The sequence below is a fragment of the Cherax quadricarinatus genome, chromosome 92, assembly GCF_038502225.1.
Source record: "Cherax quadricarinatus isolate ZL_2023a chromosome 92, ASM3850222v1, whole genome shotgun sequence".
In the NCBI taxonomy this organism is placed as follows: domain Eukaryota; kingdom Metazoa; phylum Arthropoda; class Malacostraca; order Decapoda; family Parastacidae; genus Cherax; species Cherax quadricarinatus.
In genome coordinates, this window is record NC_091383.1 from 3,785,836 (window position 1) to 3,812,060 (window position 26,225).

The window sequence follows — 26,225 nt, forward strand, 5'->3', positions numbered from 1 at the left end:
ACTGTGTAGGCTAAACGTTTCGAAATAAAGATACCTAACTGTTGCATATGTGTCTTACCTAACATAACGACATGCAAATAATAATGTACATTTCCTACACAATATAAACTAAAATGTAATTTTTTTCCTTTAATCCTTAACCCTTAAACTGCCCGAACGTAGATCTACTTTTTTTTTTACATGCCTTCCAACGGAGAAAATAAAGGTCGGAGCGCTACGCACGTGAATGTAGATCTATGTTTGGACAGTTTCAGGGTTAACTTCAGACACTACAAAATTTTTTTATGAATGCCTATATAATAACATAAAATAAGTTTGCTGTATTTATTGTACAACAATAGTACTAGTGATTAAAATTATAAACATTATCTTTTATTCGCTTGGAATATTAATGGGAATTATATTTACTAGTGAACATATAATTTTCAACTAAAGTCTGTGACATACAAACTAGGGACCTCCTGTATTGTGTATAATATTCATAATACAGTAGGACCCCTGTATCCACTGATTTGGTATCCACAGTTTCAGTTATCCATGGCTTACTGTGGCCCAAAAATACCTCTTAACCCTTAAACTGTCCAAACGTAGATCTACGTTTTTTCAACATTTGAAAGTATGTAAAAAAAACGTAGATCTCCTTTTTTTTTCACATTGGAAAGCGTGTAAAAAAAACTTTGATCTACATTTTTTTTTTTGTTATATTTGAAAAATGTAAAAAAAACGTAGATCTATGTTTGGACAGTTTAAGGGTTAATTTTGCATAATAACAACACCAAAGCACAAAAGTAGTGATGGTGGCAGTTCTTCAAAGCCTAAAAGAAGTCATAAAGTACTTCCCATCAGTGAAAAATTGATAATTCTCCACTTATTGTGCATAATTTATCAATTAAACTTTATAATAGGTATGTACAGGACTTGTATATAGGGTTTGCTACTATCCACGGTTTCGGTATCCCTGGCAGGTACAGTGGACCCCCGCATAACGATCACCTCCGAATGCGACCAATTATGTAAGTGTATTTATGTAAGTGCGTTTGTACGTGTATGTTTGTGGGTCTGAAATGGACTAATCTACCTCACAATATTCCTTATGGGAACAAATTCGGTCAGTACTGGCACCTGAACATACTTCTGGAATGAAAAAATATCGTTAACCGGGGGTTGACTGTACTTGGAAGGTATCACCACGGATACAGGGGTCCTATTGTAATGAAATACACAATACAGAGATTCTCATTTTGTAAATTGTCGACTTACTGCATTGGAAATATATTTTTACTGGAAATAAGCAATTACAGTGGACCCCTGATTAACGATATTTTTTCATTCCAGAAGTATGTTCAGGTGCCAGTACTGACCGAATTTGTTCCCATAAGAAATATTGTGAGGTAGATTAGTCCATTTCAGACCCCCAAACATACACGTACAAACGCACTTACATAAATACACTTACATAATTGGTCGCATTCGGAGGTGATCGTTAAGCGGGGGTCCACTGTATTATATTTTGTGTAAATTAAAAGATGCAAAATATTTAGATTATTAACAGTTTAAAATTTACATTTATCACACAATCAATTACATATTAAAATAATTATATTTAACTTAGATTTTAATGATTTGTGTTGTTTTTCATGAAGAAGTTACCTTTACTCAAGGGATAACAATTTAATAATTTCAGTCAATATTTTGTGAAAACGTTACCTTACTCAAGGGATAACAATTTGTACAGGCCAAGTTACTCCTTTATCAACTTTCGACAGTGTGGGAGGCAGCAGTTAAGTCAGAAAGAATATCTTGGAGTTCAGTCACCTTACTAATGGTGAAGTCCGGCTGGATGTCACCCGGAGCAGTGTTATTCCTGGCGTTGACCCAGACAGTTGCTCCGACACCAGCATTCACTCCGCCTTTGATATCGGTTTCAATCTTATCTCCGACCATAATGCACTCGGAAGGGCTCACCTACACAAAAAGGGAAATGTGTATTAGTTTTACAAAGTAACACTTGAGTAAAAATTGCAAGATTGAAAAACTGAGTTTGTCAAATGTAACTGCCTAATTCCCTTTTCCCAATTAAATTACTATATTCACAAAAAATAAAAATGCACATGGGTTCTTCAGTGATGTGTAGGCCTGCAGGTTGCTAGCAGTAACAGTTTAGTTGAGCATGTAGTCAACAAGGAGGCCTAGCCTCAGGCTGGGCTGCGAGGCAACAACTCTCAGAACCAGTCAGAGATCCTACATTAAATATCTGCTCTGAAACACAAGCAATTTCATAATATTGCACAACTTGCAACATTTAAAACAAGCGTTAATTATGCAATAATCACAGACCAGCAATACAAGATGCAAAACAGCCACAGTGGGAGTTAAATGATTGCTCTAAGTCTTTTGTGTTGCAATCAACACATCAACAGGCATTTGAAATGATATAGAAATGAGTAGGAAGTCCAGGTTGATTCATTCAGGGTAAAACCTCTATCTAGACAGAACAGTTCCCTTGAACAAATCTACCTCGACTTCCTACTCATTTCTGCACCATTGCAAGTTCCTGATGATGCACTGATTGCAACACAAAAGGCCTAAAGCTATCATTCAACTCCCCCTGTGACTGTTTTGCATCAAGTATTACTTAAGTTAGAACTTCACTGCAGTCATTTTCTTACTCTAACTAAAGGACGTTGCAAGTTTACAAATGCTACACATCCACACTTACAAAATAATGTTTTGAAACCACCAGATCACAGTACAAACACGAATGAAAAATAACAATCTTTCATGTAAAGTAAAAGGACACAAGTGCAACTAATGTGACATTTATTGTGGCAACGTTTCGCTCTCCAGGAGCTTTATCAAGCCATTACCATAGGTAACAGCTTGATAAAGCTCCTGGAGAGCGAAACGTTGCCACAATAAATGTCACATTAGTTGCACTTGTGTCCTTTTACTTTACATATTGTCGGTAATTCTACCAACTTTATTACAACAATCTTTCATGCTTATTTTCTATATAAACATGTTTGCAAGTTGAAAATCCAGCACAGCAAGTCATTTGGAAGTTAAGGACCCGTGTTACCCTTCCTGGGCTGCTACCTCCCCCACAGAGGTATCAACACAAGCCCTGGAAATATATTTTCAAAGCAAGCATTAAAGCCATAATGGTCATACAGTGCATGGAGAATGGGAGGTAATCAGGCTTAATCCAAGAAAAGGCAGAGGCATTACCTCTACTACATATGTACCAATGTATAGCTTCTCAATTTTATACACACACACTGATCCTGATTTTTCAACTTACAAATGAGTTGTTTGTAAAGAAAATATTACAGAGGATGGTTATGTTTCTCTCTCTCTCTCTCTCTCTCTCTCTCTCTCACACACACACACACACACACACACACACACACACACACACACACACACACACACACACACACACACACACACACACACTCACTCACTCACTCACTCGCAAGCTGCAGCTCGGCAGTTATAAAACATTAATTAATAAATACCCAATTTGTAAGTGGATAAATGTAACTGTAGTTTTTTGTGAGATGAGGACATCCTTTTTCTCCATTAGGTAATATAACTGCATGATTTTTACCCTCAATATACAAGTGCTGGTCATGGACCAGGTCAAGGGGGTGGTGACCCCCACAACACCCCCCAGGCAAACATCCTCTAGGGAAACTTACAGGTCTTATTCAACTACAAATATTTTCGTAATAATTGACAAAACACTGACAAAGTGTTTGGTAAAAAGACACATCTAACTAACGTGTAATGACTTAACAAAGTTCCTGGAGAGCGAAATGCTGCCAAAATTAAAAATGTCACATTAATTGCACCTGTGTCCTTTTACCTATAAATCTTTTCTCCACCATACAAATCTTATCTTCACTACACAAGTTCCAACACAAGCCATCAACTTAAATCCTGCTATACACAAGTTCCAAAGCATACACTTCCTATCTCCATTACTCAATCTTATTATACAAAGGCAAGTGCACTGCAAGTACGTAAAATTTTTAACACAATGATATGATGCCTTGAAGAGAGAGGCATCATAACACAGCTTCTTGACGAAAAAAAAAAGAAGTCACTAAAGAAAAAAAAATTGCATTTTAGCTATATGCATTTTAAACTCGACAGAGAACTGGCTGAGATGTTGACAGTGCATGCGGAAAGAATGCACGCGCCCCCTGTACACAGAAACTGACCAGATCTCAACACTGCCATAGTGAACAAATAAATAAGACAAATAAAACATCACACACTGCCAAGGAACGTACTGCAAACCCATCCTTAAAATATAATACATACTCCTTTGTTTTATGAGGTGAAATATGTTTCCAAAACAACCACAGTGAAGGTAGTAAAATCCAAAGAAAGAACCAGTTGTTAAGGTATCCTTAAAACATAATGATTCTTCATGTCAAGCTATCCTTAAAACACAATGACCCTTTTATTATAATCTGAAATATATTTCCAAAAAAACCACAATGTTGTAAAGTCCAAAATATGGTAAGCATAATACATAATGTCAAGATGTAAGTGGTCAAAATTTGGAACAAATTAGGCATTGTTGAACTACTGCCCCAAAGCAATGAGTACTGTCAATAATTCTACAAACTTTGATAGAAGCCATCACAAACACTCCACTGCACATCACGTCTAAATTTTCAAATCTGCAAGCCATCAATGGTGCCCAAATTATGTCTTGGAGACCAACTTGAAAAATTATACTCACCAGCTGCAGCCAGCATGACTGTGGTGGCCAGATTGCTGCTGGAGTTCATCACGGTAAATCCTGCATCAAAATCAGACACTATTTTCCTCTCTTGCAATATTTTCCCACAAATAAAGAACCACCACAATATTCTCAACATTTTTTTTTCCCGGCATGCAAAGAAAATATGCACTGTATTGTGTATTAAGGTGACCTCACTTTAAGAGAACAGCCTCTTGATCATTTCAATAGCTCCTCATATACAGCTGGTTCATAGTATCACCATTACATTTATACTATAGTAATTAAATTATATTTGTAGGCAAGCATTAAACCCATAATGGTCATACAGCCATGGAGAATGGGAAGTAATTAGGCTTAATCCAAGCAAAGGAAAGGTAGTGCCAATTTTTGGACTCCACAGTCCTTGGCCAGCACCAAGACACCTCACCTTAAAGGGTTAGAGTCAAATAAAATCAACAGCTCTCCATGGGGAAGTGGAATAGAATTCTTCCTCTGTAATCCATGTGTGTCATAAGAGGCGACTAAAATGCCGGGAGCAAGGGGCTAGTAACCCCTTCTGTATGCAAAGAAAAACTTTCCCTTTTCTTTTTGAGCCACCCTACAGCTGCCACTCTTACAACCTAAGATGTATTATACATCACACAAACAAGGATACTCAGACATAGGCAAGTCTACCATCTTACATGTGAAATTACAATTACTTAAATAATTTACAGTGAATAAAACACTACAAAATTATGTATTTAATTTTAACACAACAGCAGTCTCCCACCGAGGCTGGGTGACCCCCAAAAAAAACAGGGAATGTAAAGTTTTATTCATTATTACATTTAGTAATAATACAGGAGAACAGGTTACTGCACTGTGAAGGATGGGAGGAGAGACAACGCAGTTTTTGAACTGTAACATTGGCATGTCTCTGGCAAGACATGGATGGAGTGATGATAAAAGTGTTTCTTCTTTCTCAGGTCACCTGCCTTGGTGGGAAATGGCTAATATGTTAAAAGAAGGGGAGGGGGGTTAATAGCCCCATGTTCCCAGTATTTTAGTCTCCTCTTACGACACTCATGGCTTACAGAGGAAGATTTTTTTCCACTTCTCCATGGGGACAAAATTATATTGTAAATGTATGTTCTGTATCATCTTAGGACACACTATTATAAAGTGATCCTTTATTTTTGAATGGAGAGTAAGACTGCTCTGGTACCCCAGATGATAAACCACAGGAGACTGTGTTTCCTGACAAACAAACCACCACCACCATTCATGTTAGTGTAGGGCGCTTAAGTCAAGAAATTGGAGCTACTCTTCCCTTCCATGGATCAAAGCCAATTACTTCCCATTCTCCAGGTGCTGTATAACCCTTAAGTGTTTATGCTTTCCCATGAATCTAATGTAAATATTTAGTGAACTAAAGATTATGATTCCTTTTAAAGACTTACCTACAATACAACCACATACAGTGGACCCTCAACCAATGGCATTAATCCGTTCCAGAGAGCTAGCCATTAGTCGAATTTGCCGTTAGTCGAATTAATTTTCCCCATAACAAATAATGGAAATCCAATTAATCCGTTTCAGACAGCCAAAAGTGTTAACAAAAAATATTTTTTTTAAAGATTAAATATACATACAGAAAACAATGACAAATAAATATAAAGCACAAATAAAATGGATAAATGAACAAGTTTATTATGCTTCAATATGACACTAATAACTCTATGGCTTACTCATCCATCACAATTCATCTAATATGACATTATAAACTATTAATAACACAGAAACATGATATATACTCTAGAATGAATAAAATATGTCATAATGTTTGAGAGGAGTAAATGGTGTAAGTGTTGTTGTTGGGTTTAAGGGCCGCCACTGAGAGAAGCCGTGTTGGTGGCGATGGAGGATTTTGCCAGCACCACCATCACACTTAAACAATGTATGTAACTTATAAATAAGAAATATTTACATTTTAATTTATAAATAAGAAATATTTACATTTTAATTTATAAATAAGTAAGTTTATTCAGGTATACACAAATACAGTTACAAAGATTATCATACATGGCAGCGTATGTGTAAAGTACCTAAGATAACCTAAAAAAGTCAGAGTGACTTGTGTATTTCCATTGGGGTCCTTTTATATTTACACTTAATATATTTACTTTTATGCTTACACTTTTATATTTACACTTACCTTGGAGATGTTAGTTTAATTAGTTCGTTTGATGGAGGAGATGCTGGCAGAGGTTTAGGGTAGTGGAAGATAGCAGGCTGCTGTATGTTCAGCGAATGTACACACATCCAACAACATTGGAGAGTTACTTTTGTGTCATTTTTCTATCGCTTACTTGCTTAACTTGCTTGCTACACTCTTAATTCTACACTCTATCACTGGCTGGCATTATAGCCTTTATCGATGCCTGCTGCTTTAATATCGTACATATCGTAGAATCAATGAATCACTGCAGGAGGCACATTCTCCCCTCTCTCTTCCTCCTCCACTCTGGAACTTTGCTACAATTTTTTTTCTTAAATTTTATTGTGTTTCTTTCCTTCTTTATCACAGGGCTGGCACTAGAAACTTTCTTTGGGCCCATGGTGCCTTATTTAGCAGTTATAACCACTAAAAACACTGGAATAATACAAAATATATTGCAGGTACACTTGGAATTGACCGAAACGGCTTGTAAACACTGCACACTGGCTGTACATGGTGTCTTGGAGTGGCTGGGCCCGCTCAGGCCCCATGGACAAGTTCGGGACAAACATCGTTAGACGAGCTTTTTGCCATTTGTAGAGCCATTTATTTTACGCCAAAATGTGCCGTTAGACGAATTTGCCATTACTTGAGGGTCTACTGTATAAGAAACTGTTCTCACAATTCTGAATGTTTTTAAACTTCAGTACACTTTTTTTAAAGTTAGGTTACCTTAAATTATGTTAGTTTAACTTAACATGATCAAATCTATTACATACGGCATGTATATATATATATATTTATCATATATATGCAATACAGCCTCTCCTCACTTTGCAACGTACTTGTTTACCAACGACTTGAAGTTACAATGGACTCTCTGATCACTATGCATACCAAATAATGTAGTATATTAGAGCTGATTTCCTTTATTATGTTTACTACAATATACTGTACACTACTGTAGAAAAATTTAAAAATCTACTAAAAATATTATAAATGGTGCAAAGATAATATTAAAACAATATCAAAGCTGGCTGACACAAACCCATTACCATTATAGTATGCTCCTTGCTAAGCAATGAATTTGTTTACTGACGTGGTCTTACGAACGGAACTCCGTCGTTAAGTGAGGAGAGACTGTACAATCACAGACAGACAATCTTACCAATGCAAGACAAGCCACAGGGGATGAAAATCTTCATCTGAAGACTTCCATCCCCTGTGGCGTGTCTTACATATCATACTATAGGAAGGCCCCGCTTTACAGTGCTCCGCTTCAGTGTTTCGCAAATGCAGCGGTTTTCACTTATGGTCATTCTTCATTTACTCAGACTTGCTACGATAAATATATTCACCACTCACTATAAGCTAAGGATGAAAATATTTTAAGTAATGTGTGTAACTGTATATACATTTTTTAGGCTTAGCTGTATTGCTCACTTAATATATCAGTGTAAACATGTTACAGTGGAACCTCAAATTCCGAACGTATCACTTACCAAACTCTTCGAAAACAGAACGCTTTTTTCGATCCAACTTTGTCCCTATTATCGAACTCGCCCCTGTTTTCGAACCACCGGGTACCGGACCTGTCTGGCAGCCTGCTCTGTCTGCGTCCCCATGCAGGCGCCGTGAGCCAGTCTGGTTTTGTTGATGCTTGAGTGAACACTAACCTGTGCTCTCATTCAAACATTTTACGATTATTTCATTGTGTTTAGTGCTTGTGGGACTGCGAAATAAGCTACAATGGGCCCAAAGAAACTTGCTAGTGGTACCCCTGTGGTAAAGAAAGTGAGAAACACCATAGATGTGAAGAAGGAAATAATACAGAAGTGGAATGATGTCCAAATGTTTGTGGAGAAGTATCACCCTGACCAAGCTGCAACAAGCATCTTTGCAACAAGTTCAGTGATGGAACCATGTCCCACTTTAGGGAAATCTTAAAGAGACACCAGAAACAGAGGACTGTGGACAGTTATTTTGTTAGACAGGGATCCAGTGACTCAAGCTGGTCCTAGTGGCATTAAAAGACAGAGAAGGGAAGCAACCCCAGAGAGGGCTTTGATACCTGAAGTCCTCATGGAGGGGGATTCTCCTTCCAAACACTAACCCCAACTCCCTCTCTCCTCCTCTCTATCTTCCAGATGCCATCACCAATCTTCAATAAAGGTAAGTAAAATGTCATTTTATATGTTTTTATTTTTTATTTTTATTATCACACTGGCCGATTCCCATCAAGGCAGGGTGGCCCGAAAAAGAAAAACTTTCACCATCATTCACTCCATCACTGTCTTGCCAGAAGGGTGCTTTACACTACAGTTTTTAAACTGCAACATTAACACCCCTCCTTCAGAGTGCAGGCACTATACTTCCCATCTCCAGGACTCAAGTCCGGCCTGCTGGTTTCCCTGAACCCCTTCATAAATGTTACTTTGCTCACACTCCATGTTTATTTAAATTTATTAATACATAATTGAACATAATTGAACCTAGGGATTGGCAGAGAGCATGTATAGTCCCTTTATATAAAGGGAAAGGGGACAAAAGAGACTGTAAAAATTATAGAGGAATAAGTTTACTGAGTATACCAGGAAAAGTGTATGGTAGAGTTATAATTGAAAGAATTAGAGGTAAGACAGAATGTAGGATTGCGGATGAGCAAGGAGGTTTCAGAGTGGGTAGGGGATGTGTAGATCAAGTGTTTACATTGAAGCATATATGTGAACAGTATTTAGATAAAGGTAGGGAAGTTTTTATTGCATTTATGGATTTAGAAAAGGCATATGATAGAGTGGATAGAGGAGCAATGTGGCAGATGTTGCAAGTATATGGAATAGGTGGTAAGTTACTAAATGCTGTAAAGAGCTTTTATGAGGATAGTGAGGCTCAGGTTAGGGTGTGTAGAAGAGAGGGAGACTACTTCCCGGTAAAAGTAGGTCTTAGACAGGGATGTGTAATGTCACCATGGTTGTTTAATATATTTATAGATGGGGTTGTAAGGGAAGTAAATGCTAGGGTGTTCGGGAGAGGGGTGGGATTAAATTTTGGGGAATCAAATTCAAAATGGGAATTGACACATTTACTTTTTGCTGATGATACTGTGCTTATGGGAGATTCTAAAGAAAAATTGCAAAGGTTAGTGGATGAGTTTGGGAATGTGTGTAAAGGTAGAAAGTTGAAAGTGAACATAGAAAAGAGTAAGGTGATGAGGGTGTCAAATGATTTAGATAAAGAAAAATTGGATATCAAATTGGGGAGGAGGAGTATGGAAGAAGTGAATGTTTTCAGATACTTGGGAGTTGACGTGTCGGCGGATGGATTTATGAAGGATGAGGTTAATCACAGAATTGATGAGGGAAAAAAGGTGAGTGGTGCGTTGAGGTATATGTGGAGTCAAAAAACGTTATCTATGGAGGCAAAGAAGGGAATGTATGAAAGTATAGTAGTACCAACACTCTTATATGGGTGTGAAGCTTGGGTGGTAAATGCAGCAGCGAGGAGACGGTTGGAGGCAGTGGAGATGTCCTGTTTAAGGGCAATGTGTGATGTAAACATTATGCAGAAAATTCGGAGTGTGGAAATTAGGAAAAGGTGTGGAGTTAATAAAAGTATTAGTCAGAGGGCAGAAGAGGGGTTGTTGAGGTGGTTTGGTCATTTAGAGAGAATGGATCAAAGTAGAATGACATGGAAAGCATATAAATCTATAGGGGAAGGAAGGCGGGGTAGGGGTCGTCCTCGAAAGGGTTGGAGAGAGGGGGTAAAGGAGGTTTTGTGGGCAAGGGGCTTGGACTTCCAGCAAGCATGTGTGAGCGTGTTAGATAGGAGTGAATGGAGACGAATGGTACTTGGGACCTGACGATCTGTTGGAGTGTGAGCAGGGTAATATTTAGTGAAGGGATTCAGGGAAACCGGTTATTTTCATATAGTCGGACTTGAGTCCTGGAAATGGGAAGTACAATGCCTGCACTTTAAAGGAGGGGTTTGGGATATTGGCAGTTTGGAGGGATATGTTGTGTATCTTTATATGTGTATGCTTCTAAACTGTTGTATTCTGAGCACCTCTGCAAAAACAGTGATAATGTGCGAGTGTGGTGAAAGTGTTGAATGATGATGAAAGTATTTTCTTTTTGGGGATTTTCTTTCTTTTTTTTGGGTCACCCTGCCTCGGTGGGAGACGGCCAACTTGTTGGAAAAAAAAAAAAATTGTTGTGTGTATGTAAAACTATAATTATCTCTATAAAATGTATTCTTTTGTGAATATTTTTGGGTTTCGGGAACGGATTAATTGTATTTCCATTATTTCTTATGGGAAATATTGCTTCGCTTTTCAGACTTTTCGAATTTAGAACTAGCTCCTGGGACGGATTAAGTTCGATATTTGAGGTTCCACTGTATCTGGTTTTTATATGCATCTGAAAGTGAAAAAAAAAAAAAGCTATGTTTCACTTTACAGCAGTAGCCTGTAACCTAACCAGCTGTATAAGCGGGGCCCTACAGTAGCCCGGAACCTAACCTGCTGTATAAGTGGGGCCTTCCTGTATAGTTATGCACATATAATGACCAGCAGTAAGGAAACAGAGGCAGTAAACATCTGGCACCAAGGTTGCACTTGCCAAGAGTTCAGCAATGTTAAAAACATGCGCCAGGTACGGAGTGAAGACGAGCTGCACCACCACAAGAAGCTCACAACACAAAGCTCTTTCTCTACATCAAGACAGAAAATAACCACAGAAAGTCCACGACCTGCGAATACGTTGAGAATCTTCTGTATTGTGTATTAATATCATCATATCATTAATGTGTATATACCATAATTATGTATTATTATACACAATTCAGGAGGTCCCCAATGTGTTTTTAAGTCGAGGACTTACTACATATACACATTGCAAAAACTACACATAAATTTGATGTTATGTCAAACATTGATCAACAAACAGGTAAATCCCACATAGATGGAAAATTAAACACAACAGAGACGATACTTTCTATCTGGTCACCTTGATGTCAGTGAGGAGTTCTTGATCCAAGGAACTGGACCTATCCTCCCTTTCTCTGGATCACACCAGATTATCTGCCACTCACCCAGGTGCTCCATGACCCCTACAGGTTTGGCACTCCCATGAATGTAATAATAAATTTATATTTATGAGTTAATGGGGGATATACTTGTTTCTTAATTATAAAATAATATTTAACATGACAAGTGTTAGATAATACTGAAGTACAATATTTGTACATCCTTGTCCCTTGAGCACTCCCTTGAGCTGTCCCCTGAGCACTCCCCTGAGCACTCCCTTGCTTACAGTCTGTGCATCCTATAGGCCTTCTCATTAGTGACCTATAGGCCTTCTCATTAGTGACCTATAGGCCTTCTCATTAGTGACCTATAGGCCTTCTCATTAGTGACCTACAGGCCTTCTCATTACTGACCTACAGGCCTTCTCATTACTGACCTACAGGCCTTCTCAATACTGACCTATAGGCCTTCTCAATACTGACCTATAGGCCTTCTCAATACTGACCTATAGGCCTTCTCATTAGTGACCTATAGGCCTTCTCATTAGTGACCTACAGGCCTTCTCATTACTGACCTACAGGCCTTCTCATTACTGACCTACAGGCCTTCTCAATACTGACCTATAGGCCTTCTCAATACTGACCTATAGGCCTTCTCAATACTGACCTATAGGCCTTCTCATTACTGACCTATAGGCCTTCTCATTAGTGACCTATAGGCCTTCTCATTAGTGACCTATAGGCCTTCTCATTACTGACCTATAGACCTTCTCATTAGTGACCTATAGATCTTCTCATTAGTGACCTATAGGCCTTCTCAATACTGACCTATAGGCCTTCTCATTACTGACCTATAGGCCTTCTCATTACTGACCTATAGGCCTTCTCATTAGTGACCTATAGGCCTTCTCATTACTGACCTATAGACCTTCTCATTAGTGACCTATAGATCTTCTCATTAGTGACCTATAGGCCTTCTCATTAGTGACCTATAGGCCTTCTCATTACTGACCTATAGACTTTCTCATTACTGACCTATAGGCCTTCTCATTACTGACCTTAGGCTTTCTCATTACTGACCTATAGGCTTTCTCATTACTGACCTATAGGCTTTCTCATTACTGACCTATAGGCCTTCTCATTACTGACCTATAGGCCTTCTCATTACTGACCTATAGGCCTTCTCATTACTGACCTATAGGCATTCTCATTACTGACCTATAGGCCTTCTCATTACTGACCTATAGGCCTTCTCATTACTGACCTATAGGCCTTCTCATTACTGACCTATAGGCCTTCTCATTACTGACCTATAGGCCTTCTCATTACTGACCTATAGGCCTTCTCATTACTGACCTATAGGCTTTCTCATTACTGACCTATAGGCCTCATTACTGACCTATAGGCCTTCTCATTACTGACCTATAGGCTTTCTCATTACTGACCTATAGGCCTTCTCATTACTGACCTATAGACCTTCTCATTACTGACCTATAGGCTTTCTCATTACTGACCTATAGGCCTTCTCATTACTGACCTATAGGCCTTCTCATTACTGACCTATAGGCTTTCTCATTACTGACCTATAGGCTTTCTCATTACTGACCTATAGGCCTTCTCATTACTGACCTATAGGCCTTCTCATTACTGACCTATAGGCCTTCTCATTACTGACCTATAGGCTTTCTCATTACTGACCTATAGGCTTTCTCATTACTGACCTATAGGCTTTCTCATTACTGACCTATAGGCTTTCTCATTACTGACCTATAGGCCTTCTCATTACTGACCTATAGGCCTTCTCATTACTGACCTATAGGCTTTCTCATTACTGACCTATAGGGCTTCAGATTATTGATTACTGTATATTTTGCAAATGAAGTGATTGGAAATAAAGAACAGGTTAGAGGAGGTCGGCAGGAACAACTATACAAATAAGTTAGGTGATGTAAATGGTTTACAAAGCCAACAAGTTGAAGAATGGGACACATGTGTCTCATACTTCACATAAGTTAGGTCTCACACTAGGGTGCTGAGAAATGTAGCCAAGACAAAACTTGAACTAAAGTTGGATAACATCTAGATAAGCAGTTAGGAAAAAATGCAACAAACTGGTAAGCAGTGTTAATGAAGCTAATACAATGGATAGCTTTAAAAATAAATTAGGCATATCAGTGGGAACAGTTAGGTGTGGATAAGACCTGCCTAGCATGGACAAGTAGGCCTACAACTGCATTTCTTTATTCTTGTTACAAAGCATAAGAGTGGTTAGATGTGAGAAGGACCTGCCTACCATGGACAAATAGGGCTACAGTAGCATTCCCATATTTTTGTTATAAAGTATAAGAATGACTGGGTGTAAGAATGACCTGCCTTGCATGCACCACTAGGCCTATTGCAGAGCACTACTTGCTCTTTAACAAACTTATGGTATAAACTCACCTGAAGTTGACGGCAAGCTAGGTAATAAATATCTTTACTGGGCTTCTCAAAATCCAAGTCTCCACTCACAATTATAGAACCAAAATATTTCTGGCAGCCAGTATTATTGATTTTCTCCCACTGGGCAGTAGATGGACCTGAAATATAAATGCAACTTCAGAAAATTCACAGTACAGCCTCTCCTCACTTAGCACTGTACTCGTTTACCGACCACTCAGACTTACGACCAGCTCTCCAACCAGTAAGTAAACCTAAATAGTGGCCCGGTGGCCTGGTGGCTAAAGCTCCCGCTTCACACGCGGAGGGCCAGGGTTCGATTCCCGGTGGGTGGAAACATTTCGACACGTTTCCTTACACCTGTTGTCCTGTTCACCTAGCAGCAAATAGGTACCTGGGTGTTAGTCGACTGGTGTGGGTCGCATCCTGGGGGACAAGATTAAGGACCCCAATGGAAATAAGTTAGACAGTCCTCGATGACGCACTGACTTTCTTGGGTTATCCTGGGTGGCTAACCCTCCGGGGTTAAAAATCCGAACGAAATCTTATCTTATCTTATCTTATATTAGAGCTGATTTCCTCTATTCTGTTTATTACAATAGACAGTACACTACTGTATAAACACTTAAAAATATATTAAAAATGTTATAAATGGTGCAAAGGTGACATTTAAAACAATATAAAAAATGTCTGACACACACTCACTACCAGTATAGTATGTTCCTTGCTTAACGACCAACTTACTTAACGACCTAGGCATAGGAACGGAACTCAGTCATTAAGTGAGGAGTGGCTGTAGTGTGTAAGCATTACGATTAGTCTGCCTGAAATGCACCACATGTTAGTGGATTTCTTTTGTGCTTAACACTGTTTTATTACATATAAATATTATTTTTTCTCCATGGGGAAGTGGAACAGAATTCTTCCTCCGTAAGCCATGCGTGTCGTAAGAGGTGACTAAAATGCTGGGAGCAAGGGGCTAGTAACCCCTTCTCCTGTATAAATTACTAAATTTAAAAAGAGAAACCTTCGTTTTTCTTTTTGGGCCACCCCGCCTTGGTGGGATACAGCCGGTGTGTTGAAAGAAGAAGAAATATTATTTTTGTACCGAATAAAAGAAATAAAAATCTGAACTTGAACTGGAAGCTGTAAAAGCTTTATTATAGACTAAATACATACTTGTTGTGCCGTCTATACCCCCTTTGTCAAATTTTATTCTTTTAATAGTACATTGCGCTCATTTCCTTTATTAGCTAAATTGGAAATGAACGTCTTTGTATTATTATTACTTGTTTGCACAATTATTTCTGTATGTGGCCACTATGTATTTATATCTCGCTGTATATGTGTAGCTTTACTGTGTGTGTTTTATGTAAAGGAGGTAGATTAATATAAAATAATCCAATCCTCCAAGAGTACGGCTAAACATATTTTTCTGCTGTTGTTACTTCCTCCCCCTCCCTTTCTATCTGGTTAGGTGTTTGCCAGGTCAAAGTCACATGACCTACCCAATGTCCAAGCTACGTGTTCGGCTTGGAGCAGTGTGAATTTACCAGCCAACCAGTCAGCACTCCTTCATTGGTCTTATTAGACTGTTGTTGATTGAACTTCTTCACCACAGTATATTCTGGGCAATACTTGTACTCTATCTGATTCTTCTAGTTATCAAACTAGTTAATTACAGAGAGGAAGATTGTATTTGTGTGTGTAATTATTCTGATATAAAGCCTCTCTGGGAAACAAAACTTCAAGACATCATAAGGGAAAGTATTTTAAAAGATTCCTTGTTGTATATACTTCTTATCCGTATAAACAGTAAATATGTAAAGTTACATGCCTGACATTTTATAATATCTATGAAATTACTTCATTAAACTGAGATTTTATTTGAAGTTTATTTCTGAAAGTTGAGACACTTGTGCAACATCTGGTTATCTTTATTGAAGACGTTTCGCCAACCAGTGGCTTTATCAATACAGATTCTTGGACATAAATGGAAAACAGAATTACCTCATCTTTTGTATATAGTTCTTCTCTTTTCCATTTATGTCCAAGAATCTGTATTGATAAAGCCAGTGGAGGGCGAAACGTCTACAATAAAGATAACCAGATGTTGCACATGTGTCTTAACTTTCATCTTGTCGGTATTGTATATCTGTCTTGCACAAGTTTATTTCTATCCCAAACTCTCTGTCCAAATTGTTGTGCCTGAATCCCATATAAAGGTAATACAGTGGTACGTTGGGATATAAACTTATTTTGTTCCAGAAGGCTGATCGAGTGCTGATACTGAACGAATTTATTCCCATAAGGAATAATGTAAATTAGCTTAATCTGTTTCAAACCCCTAAAAATACACTTACAAAAGCACTTACATAAATACACTCACGCAATTTTTCGTGGTTTGAGCTGTTCGTATCCCAAGGTACCACTGTATTTACTGATTTTTAAGCTTAGGCGTAACATACTGATGATGGGACACTAAGTTTATTTAAGTTTCTGAAGCTATCATGAACAGGTTAGCCCACTAAGCCAGTCCTGCCAAAAATATAAGAACATCATAATTCCCAGGACCTTCCTTTGCCAATAAATTATCAAAACAGTGATGGCCAGGCACTGGAATGAACTCATGAATCATGGAACTTAACTTTTGTCAAACTCTCCTTTGTAGTTACTGGAATATGTACTCTTTATTATAAATTTCTCATAAATGGACTATTTTGCATTAAGGCAGGGTGATGCAAACCAAATATTCACCATCACTCATTCAATAACCTTCTTGCAACTTCACCATCACTCATTCAATAACCTTCTTGCAACTTCACCATCACTCATTCAATAACCTTGCAACTTCACCATCACTCATTCAATAACCTTCTTGCAACTTCACCATCACTCATTCAATAACCTTCTTGCAACTTCACCATCACTCATTCAATAACCTTCTTGCAACTTCACCATCACTCATTCAATAACCTTGCAACTTCACCATCACTCATTCAATAACCTTCTTGCAACTTCACCATCACTCATTCAATAACCTTCTTGCAACTTCACCATCACTCATTCAATAACCTTGCAACTTCACCATCACTCATTCAATAACCTTCTTGCAACTTCACCATCACTCATTCAATAACCTTGCAACTTCACCATCACTCATTCAATAACCTTGCAACTTCACCATCACTCATTCAATAACCTTCTTGCAACTTCACCATCACTCATTCAATAACCTTGCAACTTCACCATCACTCATTCAATAACCTTGCAACTTCACCATCACTCATTCAATAACCTTCTTGCAACTTCACCATCACTCATTCAATAACCTTCTTGCAACTTCACCATCACTCATTCAATAACCTTCTTGCAACTTCACCATCACTCATTCAGTAACCTTCTTGCAACTTCACCATCACTCATTCAGTAACCTTCTTGCAACTTCACCATCACTCATTCAGTAACCTTCTTGCAACTTCACCATCACTCATTCAGTAACCTTCTTGCAACTTCACCATCACTCATTCAGTAACCTTCTTGCAACTTCACCATCACTCATTCAGTAACCTTCTTGCAACTTCACCATCACTCATTCAATAACCTTCTTGCCTTAAATTCATGGGTAATACCCATTATTAAGTAATAATTAAGTAATAATGACAGTGAGTGTGAATGGTGATTGCATTTGCTTTTCTTTGTGTCACTTGACCTTAATGAGAGATGGCTGCTGTGTTAAAAAAAATGTAAATACAGCAAGTCCTCAATTTTCAAACACAGAGAATCTTCTGTATTATGTATAATATCATTATTATGTCATCATTATACTCGATACAGAAGGTCCTCAATGTGTTCGTAAATTGGAGACTTCATGTATTTTTATATTTTTTTTTTTCTTTTTTATTATCACACCGGCCGATTCCCACCAAGGCAGGGTGGCCCGAAAAAGAAAAACTTTCACCATCATTCACTCCATCACTGTCTTGCCAGAAGGGTGCTTTACACTACAGTTTTTAAACTGCAACATTAACACCCCTCCTTCAGAGTGCAGGCACTGTACTTCCCATCTCCAGGACTCAAGTCCGGCCTGCCGGTTTCCCTGAATCCCTTCATAAATGTTACTTTGCTCACACTCCAACAGCACGTCAAGTATTAAAAACCATTTGTCTCCATTCAATCCTATCAAACACGCTCACGCATGCCTGCTGGAAGTCCAAGCCCCTCGCACACAAAACCTCCTTTACCCCCTCCCTCCAACCCTTCCTAGGCCGACCCCTACCCCGCCTTCCTTCCACTACAGACTGATACACTCTTGAAGTCATTCTGTTTCGCTCCATTCTCTCTACATGTCCGAACCACCTCAACAACCCTTCCTCAGCCCTCTGGACAACAGTTTTGGTAATCCCGCACCTCCTCCTAACTTCCAAACTACGAATTCTCTGCATTATATTCACACCACACATTGCCCTCAGACATGACATCTCCACTGCCTCCAGCCTTCTCCTCGCTGCAACATTCATCACCCACGCTTCACACCCATATAAGAGCGTTGGTAAAACTATACTCTCATACATTCCCCTCTTTGCCTCCAAGGACAAAGTTCTTTGTCTCCACAGACTCCTAAGTGCACCACTCACTCTATTTCCCTCATCAATTCTATGATTCACCTCATCTTTCATAGACCCATCCGCTGACACGTCCACTCCCAAATATCTGAATACGTTCACCTCCTCCATACTCTCTCCCTCCAATCTGATATTCAATCTTTCATCACCTAATCTTTTTGTTATCCTCATAACCTTACTCTTTCCTGTATTCACCTTTAATTTTCTTCTTTTGCACACCCTACCAAATTCATCCACCAATCTCTGCAACTTCTCTTCAGAATCTCCCAAGAGCACAGTGTCATCAGCAAAAAGCAGCTGTGACAACTCCCACTTTGTGTGTGATTCTTTATCTTTTAACTCCACGCCTCTTGCCAAGACCCTCGCATTTACTTCTCTTACAACCCCATCTATAAATATATTAAACAACCACGGTGACATCACACATCCTTGTCTAAGGCCTACTTTTACTGGGAAAAAATTTCCCTCTTTCCTACATACTCTAACTTGAGCCTCACTATCCTCATAAAAACTCTTCACTGCTTTCAGTAACCTACCTCCTACACCATACACTTGCAACATCTGCCACATTGCCCCCCTATCCACCCTGTCATACGCCTTTTCCAAATCCATAAATGCCACAAAGACCTCTTTAGCCTTATCTAAATACTGTTCACTTATATGTTTCACTGTAAACACCTGGTCCACACACCCCCTACCTTTCCTAAAGCCTCCTTGTTCATCTGCTATCCTATTCTCCGTCTTACTCTTAATTCTTTCAATTATAACTCTACCATACACTTTACCAGGTATACTCAACAGACTTATCCCCCTATAATTTTTGCACTCTCTTTTATCCCCTTTGCCTTTATACAAAGGAACTATGCATGCTCTCTGCCAATCCCTAGGTACCTTACCCTCTTCCATACATTTACTAAATAATTGCACCAACCACTCCAAAACTATATCCCCACCTGCTTTTAACATTTCTATCTTTATCCCATCAATCCCGGCTGCCTTACCCCCTTTCATTTTACCTACTGCCTCACGAACTTCCCCCACACTCACAACTGGCTCTTCCTCACTCCTACAAGATGTTATTCCTCCTTGCCCTATACACGAAATCACAGCTTCCCTATCTTCATCAACATTTAACAATTCCTCAAAATATTCCTTCCATCTTCCCAATACCTCTAACTCTCCATTTAATAACTCTCCTCTCCTATTTTTAACTGACAAATCCATTTGTTCTCTAGGCTTTCTTAACTTGTTAATCTCACTCCAAAACTTTTTCTTATTTTCAACAAAATTTGTTGATAACATCTCACCCACTCTCTCATTTGCTCTCTTTTTACATTGCTTCACCACTCTCTTAACTTCTCTCTTTTTCTCCATATACTCTTCCCTCCTTGCATCACTTCTACTTTGTAAAAACTTCTCATATGCTAACTTTTTCTCCCTTACTACTCTCTTTACATCATCATTCCACCAATCGCTCCTCTTCCCTCCTGCACCCACTTTCCTGTAACCACAAACTTCTGCTGAACACTCTAACACTACATTTTTAAACCTACCCCATACCTCTTCGACCCCATTGCCTATGCTCTCATTAGCCCATCTATCCTCCAATAGCTGTTTATATCTTACCCTAACTGCCTCCTCTTTTAGTTTATAAACCTTCACCTCTCTCTTCCCTGATGCTTCTATTCTCCTTGTATCCCATCTACCTTTTACTCTCAGTGTAGCTACAACTAGAAAGTGATCTGATATATCTGTGGCCCCTCTATAAACATGTACATCCTGAAGTCTACTCAACAGTCTTTTATCTACCAATACATAATCCAACAAACTACTGTCATTTCGCCCTACATCATATCGTGTATACTTATTTATCCTCTTTTTCTTAAAATATGTATTACCTATAACTAAACCCCTTTCTATACAAAGTTCAATCAAAGGGCTCCCATTATCATTTACACCTGGCACCCCAAACTTACCTACCACACCCTCTCTAAAAGTTTCTCCTACTTTAGCATTCAAGTCCCCTACCACAATTACTCTCTCACTTGGTTCAAAGGCTCCTATACATTCACTTAACATCTCCCAAAATCTCTCTCTCTCCTCTGCATTCCTCTCTTCTCCAGGTGCATACACGCTTATTATGACCCACTTCTCGCATCCAACCTTTACTTTAATCCACATAATTCTTGAATTTACACATTCATATTCTCTTTTCTCCTTCCATAACTGATCATTTAACATTACTGCTACCCCTTCCTTTGCTCTAACTCTCTCAGATACTCCAGATTTAATCCCATTTATTTCCCCCCACTGAAACTCTCCTACCCCCTTCAGCTTTGTTTCGCTTAGGGCCAGGACATCCAACTTCTTTTCATTCATAACATCAGCAATCATCTGTTTCTTGTCATCCGCACTACATCCACGCACATTTAAGCAACCCAGTTTTATAAAGTTTTTCTTCTTCTCTTTTTTAGTAATTGTATACAGGAGAAGGGGTTACTAGCCCATTGCTCCCGGCATTTTAGTCGCCTCATACGACACGCATGGCTTACGGAGGAAAGATTCTTTTCCACTTCCCCATGGACAATAGAAGAAATAAAAAAGAACAAGAGCTATTTAGAAAAAGGAGAAAAACCTAGATGTATGTATATATATATATGCATGTGCGTGTCTGTGAAGTGTGACCAAAGTGTAAGTAGGAGTAGCAAGATATCCCTGTTATCTTAGCGTGTTTATGAGACAGAAAAAGAAACCAGCAATCCTACCATCATGCAAAACAGTTACAGGTTTTTGTTTCACAGTCATCTGGCAGGACGGTAGTACTTCCCTGGGTGGTTGCTGTCTACCAACCTACTACAACCTACTACATAATACTTCATGTATTATGAATATTATACGCAATTCAGAAGGTCCCCGATGTGTTTGCAAGTCGCGGACTTACTGTACCTACGTACCATTAGTAATGAGGCCAAGGTTAAAATCAGAAGCCAGTTCATCCAGCATCTGTGCAACACTCTGCTTCAATGAGAGGCGCTTCAGCCTCTCAGATTTCCATAATGAATACACATCATCTGAAATAACAAAGCGATATATTACAATATGTAAATGGAAAAAAACTTGCATTTTTCTTTTTAGGTCGCCCTGCCTCAATAGGAGATGGCCAGTGCATTGAAAAAAATTATAATGTGGCTCATGGCTTGGAGGTCAAAAATTTTGCCCGATTTTCTCAACATTAAAACGCTGAATGTGAATTAAACTTGATAAAACAACATTGCATGAACTAATAGGATATTCAATTCTCTTGTATTCATTGTAACTCCTAAATTTATGTTTACACTCACCTGAGACTACATTCAAAATTACTCATATTGTTATTGCCTTATTAATCTTAAGTTTGCCCGAAATGCTCTGCATATTAAGGGTTTTTCTGCATGCACAAAGAAATATAATTCACCTTTGTACAACATTGTATCATGCTGAAATAAAGTATGTATTATTATTATTATTATTATTAGTAGTAGTAAGGGGATTTAAAATGAAACAGTGATAAAATCGTTTTAAAATGTGAGCAAAATGAAGTTTATACTTAAAGCAAAAATGGACATGTGACAACTTATATAATAATTTTTATTTCAGCATGATACAATGTTTGTACAGAGATGGGTGACATTTAGGTGTGCATGTATGATCATGAATAATAATTACTGCTAAGTGCTAAATCCATGTGGATTATTCAATACAAGATGTGATGGAGGCTTGATCCTCCGTCTGCTGAGTACAATGTGCTTCCCACTTGTACTCAACTAGATGTCTTAAATATTTCCTTTTTTTTTATACATAAATTTTACAGGCTAAGAGCTGTTATCCCCTCAAGGAAGGTTCCTTGATGTTGGTGAGGGGCTCTTGATTTAGGGAATTGGATCTGTGCTCCAGTTCCCCGAATTAAGGCTGAATGCCTTCCACATCCCCCCCCCCCAGGCGCTGTATAATCCTCCGGGTTTAGCGCTTCCCCATTGATTATAATAATAATAATAAGAGCTGTTATCCTCCCTCAGTTCATTTGAAAGTCAAGCCCTAGCTAAGGTATACTACCACCCCAGGATGCCACCCACACCAGATGACTAACACCCAGCTACCTACTTACTGCTAGGGGAACAGGGGCAGCAAGTGTAAAGAAACATACCCAACGTTTCCACCTGGCCGGGGATCAAACCAAGTAAACTCAAGAGTGTGAGCTGAGTGTGCTACCAACTGAACCACAAAACACTTTCCATTAATCAATCATATTTTGTATCATACAGGAGGGCCCCACTTATACAGCAGGTTAGATTTCAGGCTACTGCTGCAAAGCAAAAATTGCTGTAAAGTGAATCATAGCCTTTTAACACTTTAAGATGTATTTAAAAGCCAGACTTGACATGCTGTTGGAGTATGAGCAAGGTAACATTTATGAAGGGATTCAGGGAAATTGACAGGCCAGACTTGAGTCCTGGAGATGGGAAGTACAGTGACTGTACTCTGAAGGAGGAGTGTTAATGTTGCAGTTTTATAACTGTAGTATGAGCATGCCTCTGGAAAGACAATGATGGAGTAAATGATGATAAAAGTTTTTTCTTTTTTCAGGCCACCCTGCCTTGGTGGGAAACAGCCGATGTTAATAAAAAAATAAAAGCCTGATAACACACTATGTTTATCTCTCACACACCTATGTAATGGTGGTACTTCTCAGGTAAAACTGATGCCCAGATGTTCAATCTCCACTGTTCCAGTCCCTCTTCATCCGTTGAGTAGTCTGGGGCTGGAGCTTCTCGGTACCTCTGGAGAAACTCGGAGGTGATCTTCTTGCTCTCCTCTCGGGAAAATTCTTGCTTCTCCAACCATGATTTAACCTGGAAGATATTAAATTTTGTAAAAAATTTAAATGATTTGGGTGTACATTCATTCTTAGGGTGGGAAGGAAGTGCTAAACCTGTAGGAGTTGTGTGGTTATCCTAGGTAATTTACAGTGTGTGATACTTGTACTTATGTGAGCCTGTGCCTAAAAAAACTTACAGCACCTGGGAAATGAAAGGCAAGGCACAATCCAAGTGGAGAACAGTCATTTCCTTGGAACAAGAGCCTCTCACCGACATCAAAGAACCTTCCTTGAGGGGCGACTGAAATACAGATCCCGACCTCTGACCCATGCGACTTACATCCATCCGCACATACGATCAAAATAATACACTATAAATTAGAAAAATGAAAAATATATATAATAAATTTCTGGCTACCTCACTTTAGTAACACGTAAAATAATTAATAAATAAAATTTACCACCCTATAACCCATGTGTAGTTTTTATGTAGTCCGTAAGCATTAGGATTAGTTTGTCAAAAATACTCAGGCATGTTAGTGGCTTTCTTTGTACTTAATATTTTGTAGTATGTAAATCACACACTAACCTTTGCAAAGAAATAAAAATTGTACTGTAAATACAGAAGTTACCTTTGGTCATACATCCGCCAGTGCTAGCAGCTGCATGCGTACAATAGTGACCCAGATCTGACCTAGCCTATGCTACATTCCATACAGTGTTTTATTTGTGACGTCTGTGAATGATACCTACAAATAAGGAACATCAATTTGTGAGTAATGAAACTTAAGGTAACAATGCAGGTTGATAAAAAAAAAGAGAGATAATCACAACAGAAATTTATTAGGTTAAAAGAATGCTGTACAGATAGGTATACCACTTCTACATGCCATGCTAACATAATTCTAACAAAAAAAGGCACAATACAGTGACTGGAACAATACAAAAATAACCCACACATAGAAGAGAGGAGCTTACGACGATGTTTCGGTCCGACATGGACCATTTATAAATATACTTTGTAAATGATCCATGTTGGACCGAAACATCGTCGTAAGCTCCTCTCTTCTATGTGAGAGTTATTTGTGTATAATTCTAACATCTGTCTATTTCCAGATCCGACCGATTGGTCAGGATGGAACTCGGACACAAGTCAGGAAGATCTGTACACTACAAACGAGGAGCCCAAAACCCATGTCATAGAGCAACAATAATAATAATCTTCTTTTCTACAGGTACATGATACAACTTATACAACAATCTGGAATGGTCCAAGGAATGGAAGGGTAGCTCCAATTCCTTTAATCAAGAGCCTTTGCCAGCATCAAGGCTCCTCCCTAGAAGAGAAGATCCATAGGCTACATAGTCGACTGATCACATTAAAGCAGTTAAGGTAAGTGTCCCTGGATTTCAATAACTCAGTCTCATAATTTTAATTATTATCATACCTAAGTGCTAAACCCATAAGGGTCATACAGCGATGCTCATAATTTTAAAAACAAACTCCCATTAAATCAACATTAATTAAGGTTAAATATCTTAGTTTCCAGCAGGAAATTACTTGATTTTTGTTTAATTTATTACCATTTTTTTTTTTTGGGGGGGGGGGGGGGGAATTCAGGTAAGCAATAGATACAGCAGCTGGGAAATCAAATAGATTTTGTTCTATTATTTACCCCTGGATGACCCAACAAACTCGGTTTGTTATTGAGGATACTGTCTTATTTCTATTGGGGTCCCTTAATCTTCCCCAGGATGCAACCCACATGTTAACTAACACCTAGGTACCTACTTACTGCTAGGTGAACAGACAGCATGTGTAAGGTGACTAACACCCAGGTACCTACTTACCACTAGGTGAACAATGACAGCAGGTGTAAGGTGACTAACACCCAGGTACCTACTTACAGCTAGGTGAACAATGACAGCAGGTGTAAAGTGACTAGCACCCAGGTACCTACTTACCGCTAGGTGAACAATGACAGCAGGTGTAAGGTGACTAGCACCCAGGTACCTACTTACCGCTAGGTGAACAATGACAGCAGGTGTAAGGTAACTGTGCAAGCTGAGGCAACCACACCCGAGCCATGAGCTATCAGGTAAGATCTGAGGAAGGGTAGGATAAACTTTTTTCTTATTAACACATCAGCCATTTCCCACCAAGGCAGGGTGACCCGAAACAGAAGAAATACTTTCATCATCACTCACTCCATCACTGTTTTTCCAGAGGTGTGCCTACACTACAGTTAAAAACTGCAACATGTAAACATGCTATCAGGCATTTTTGATGCATTCGATAATGAAAAAAAAAAAACACTCTTTTCC

At 38.7% G+C, this 26,225-nt stretch overlaps 1 protein-coding gene across 1 annotated transcript in view; it reads right to left on the minus strand.

The window, feature by feature from the left end:
• Positions 1 to 71: 71 nt before the first annotated feature.
• Positions 72 to 26,225, minus strand: part of LOC128698333 (neurochondrin homolog) — a 61,526-nt gene continuing 35,372 nt past the window's right edge. The window contains exons 3-6 of the mRNA XM_070104524.1: positions 23,751 to 23,934; positions 22,000 to 22,116; positions 14,424 to 14,560; positions 72 to 1,965 (exon numbers count right to left, since the gene is read on the minus strand). Of these exons, the coding sequence (XP_069960625.1) occupies positions 1,753 to 1,965; positions 14,424 to 14,560; positions 22,000 to 22,116; positions 23,751 to 23,934 (651 nt within the window). The 3' untranslated portion in view covers positions 72 to 1,752. The remainder of the gene's footprint in view (positions 1,966 to 14,423; positions 14,561 to 21,999; positions 22,117 to 23,750; positions 23,935 to 26,225) is intronic.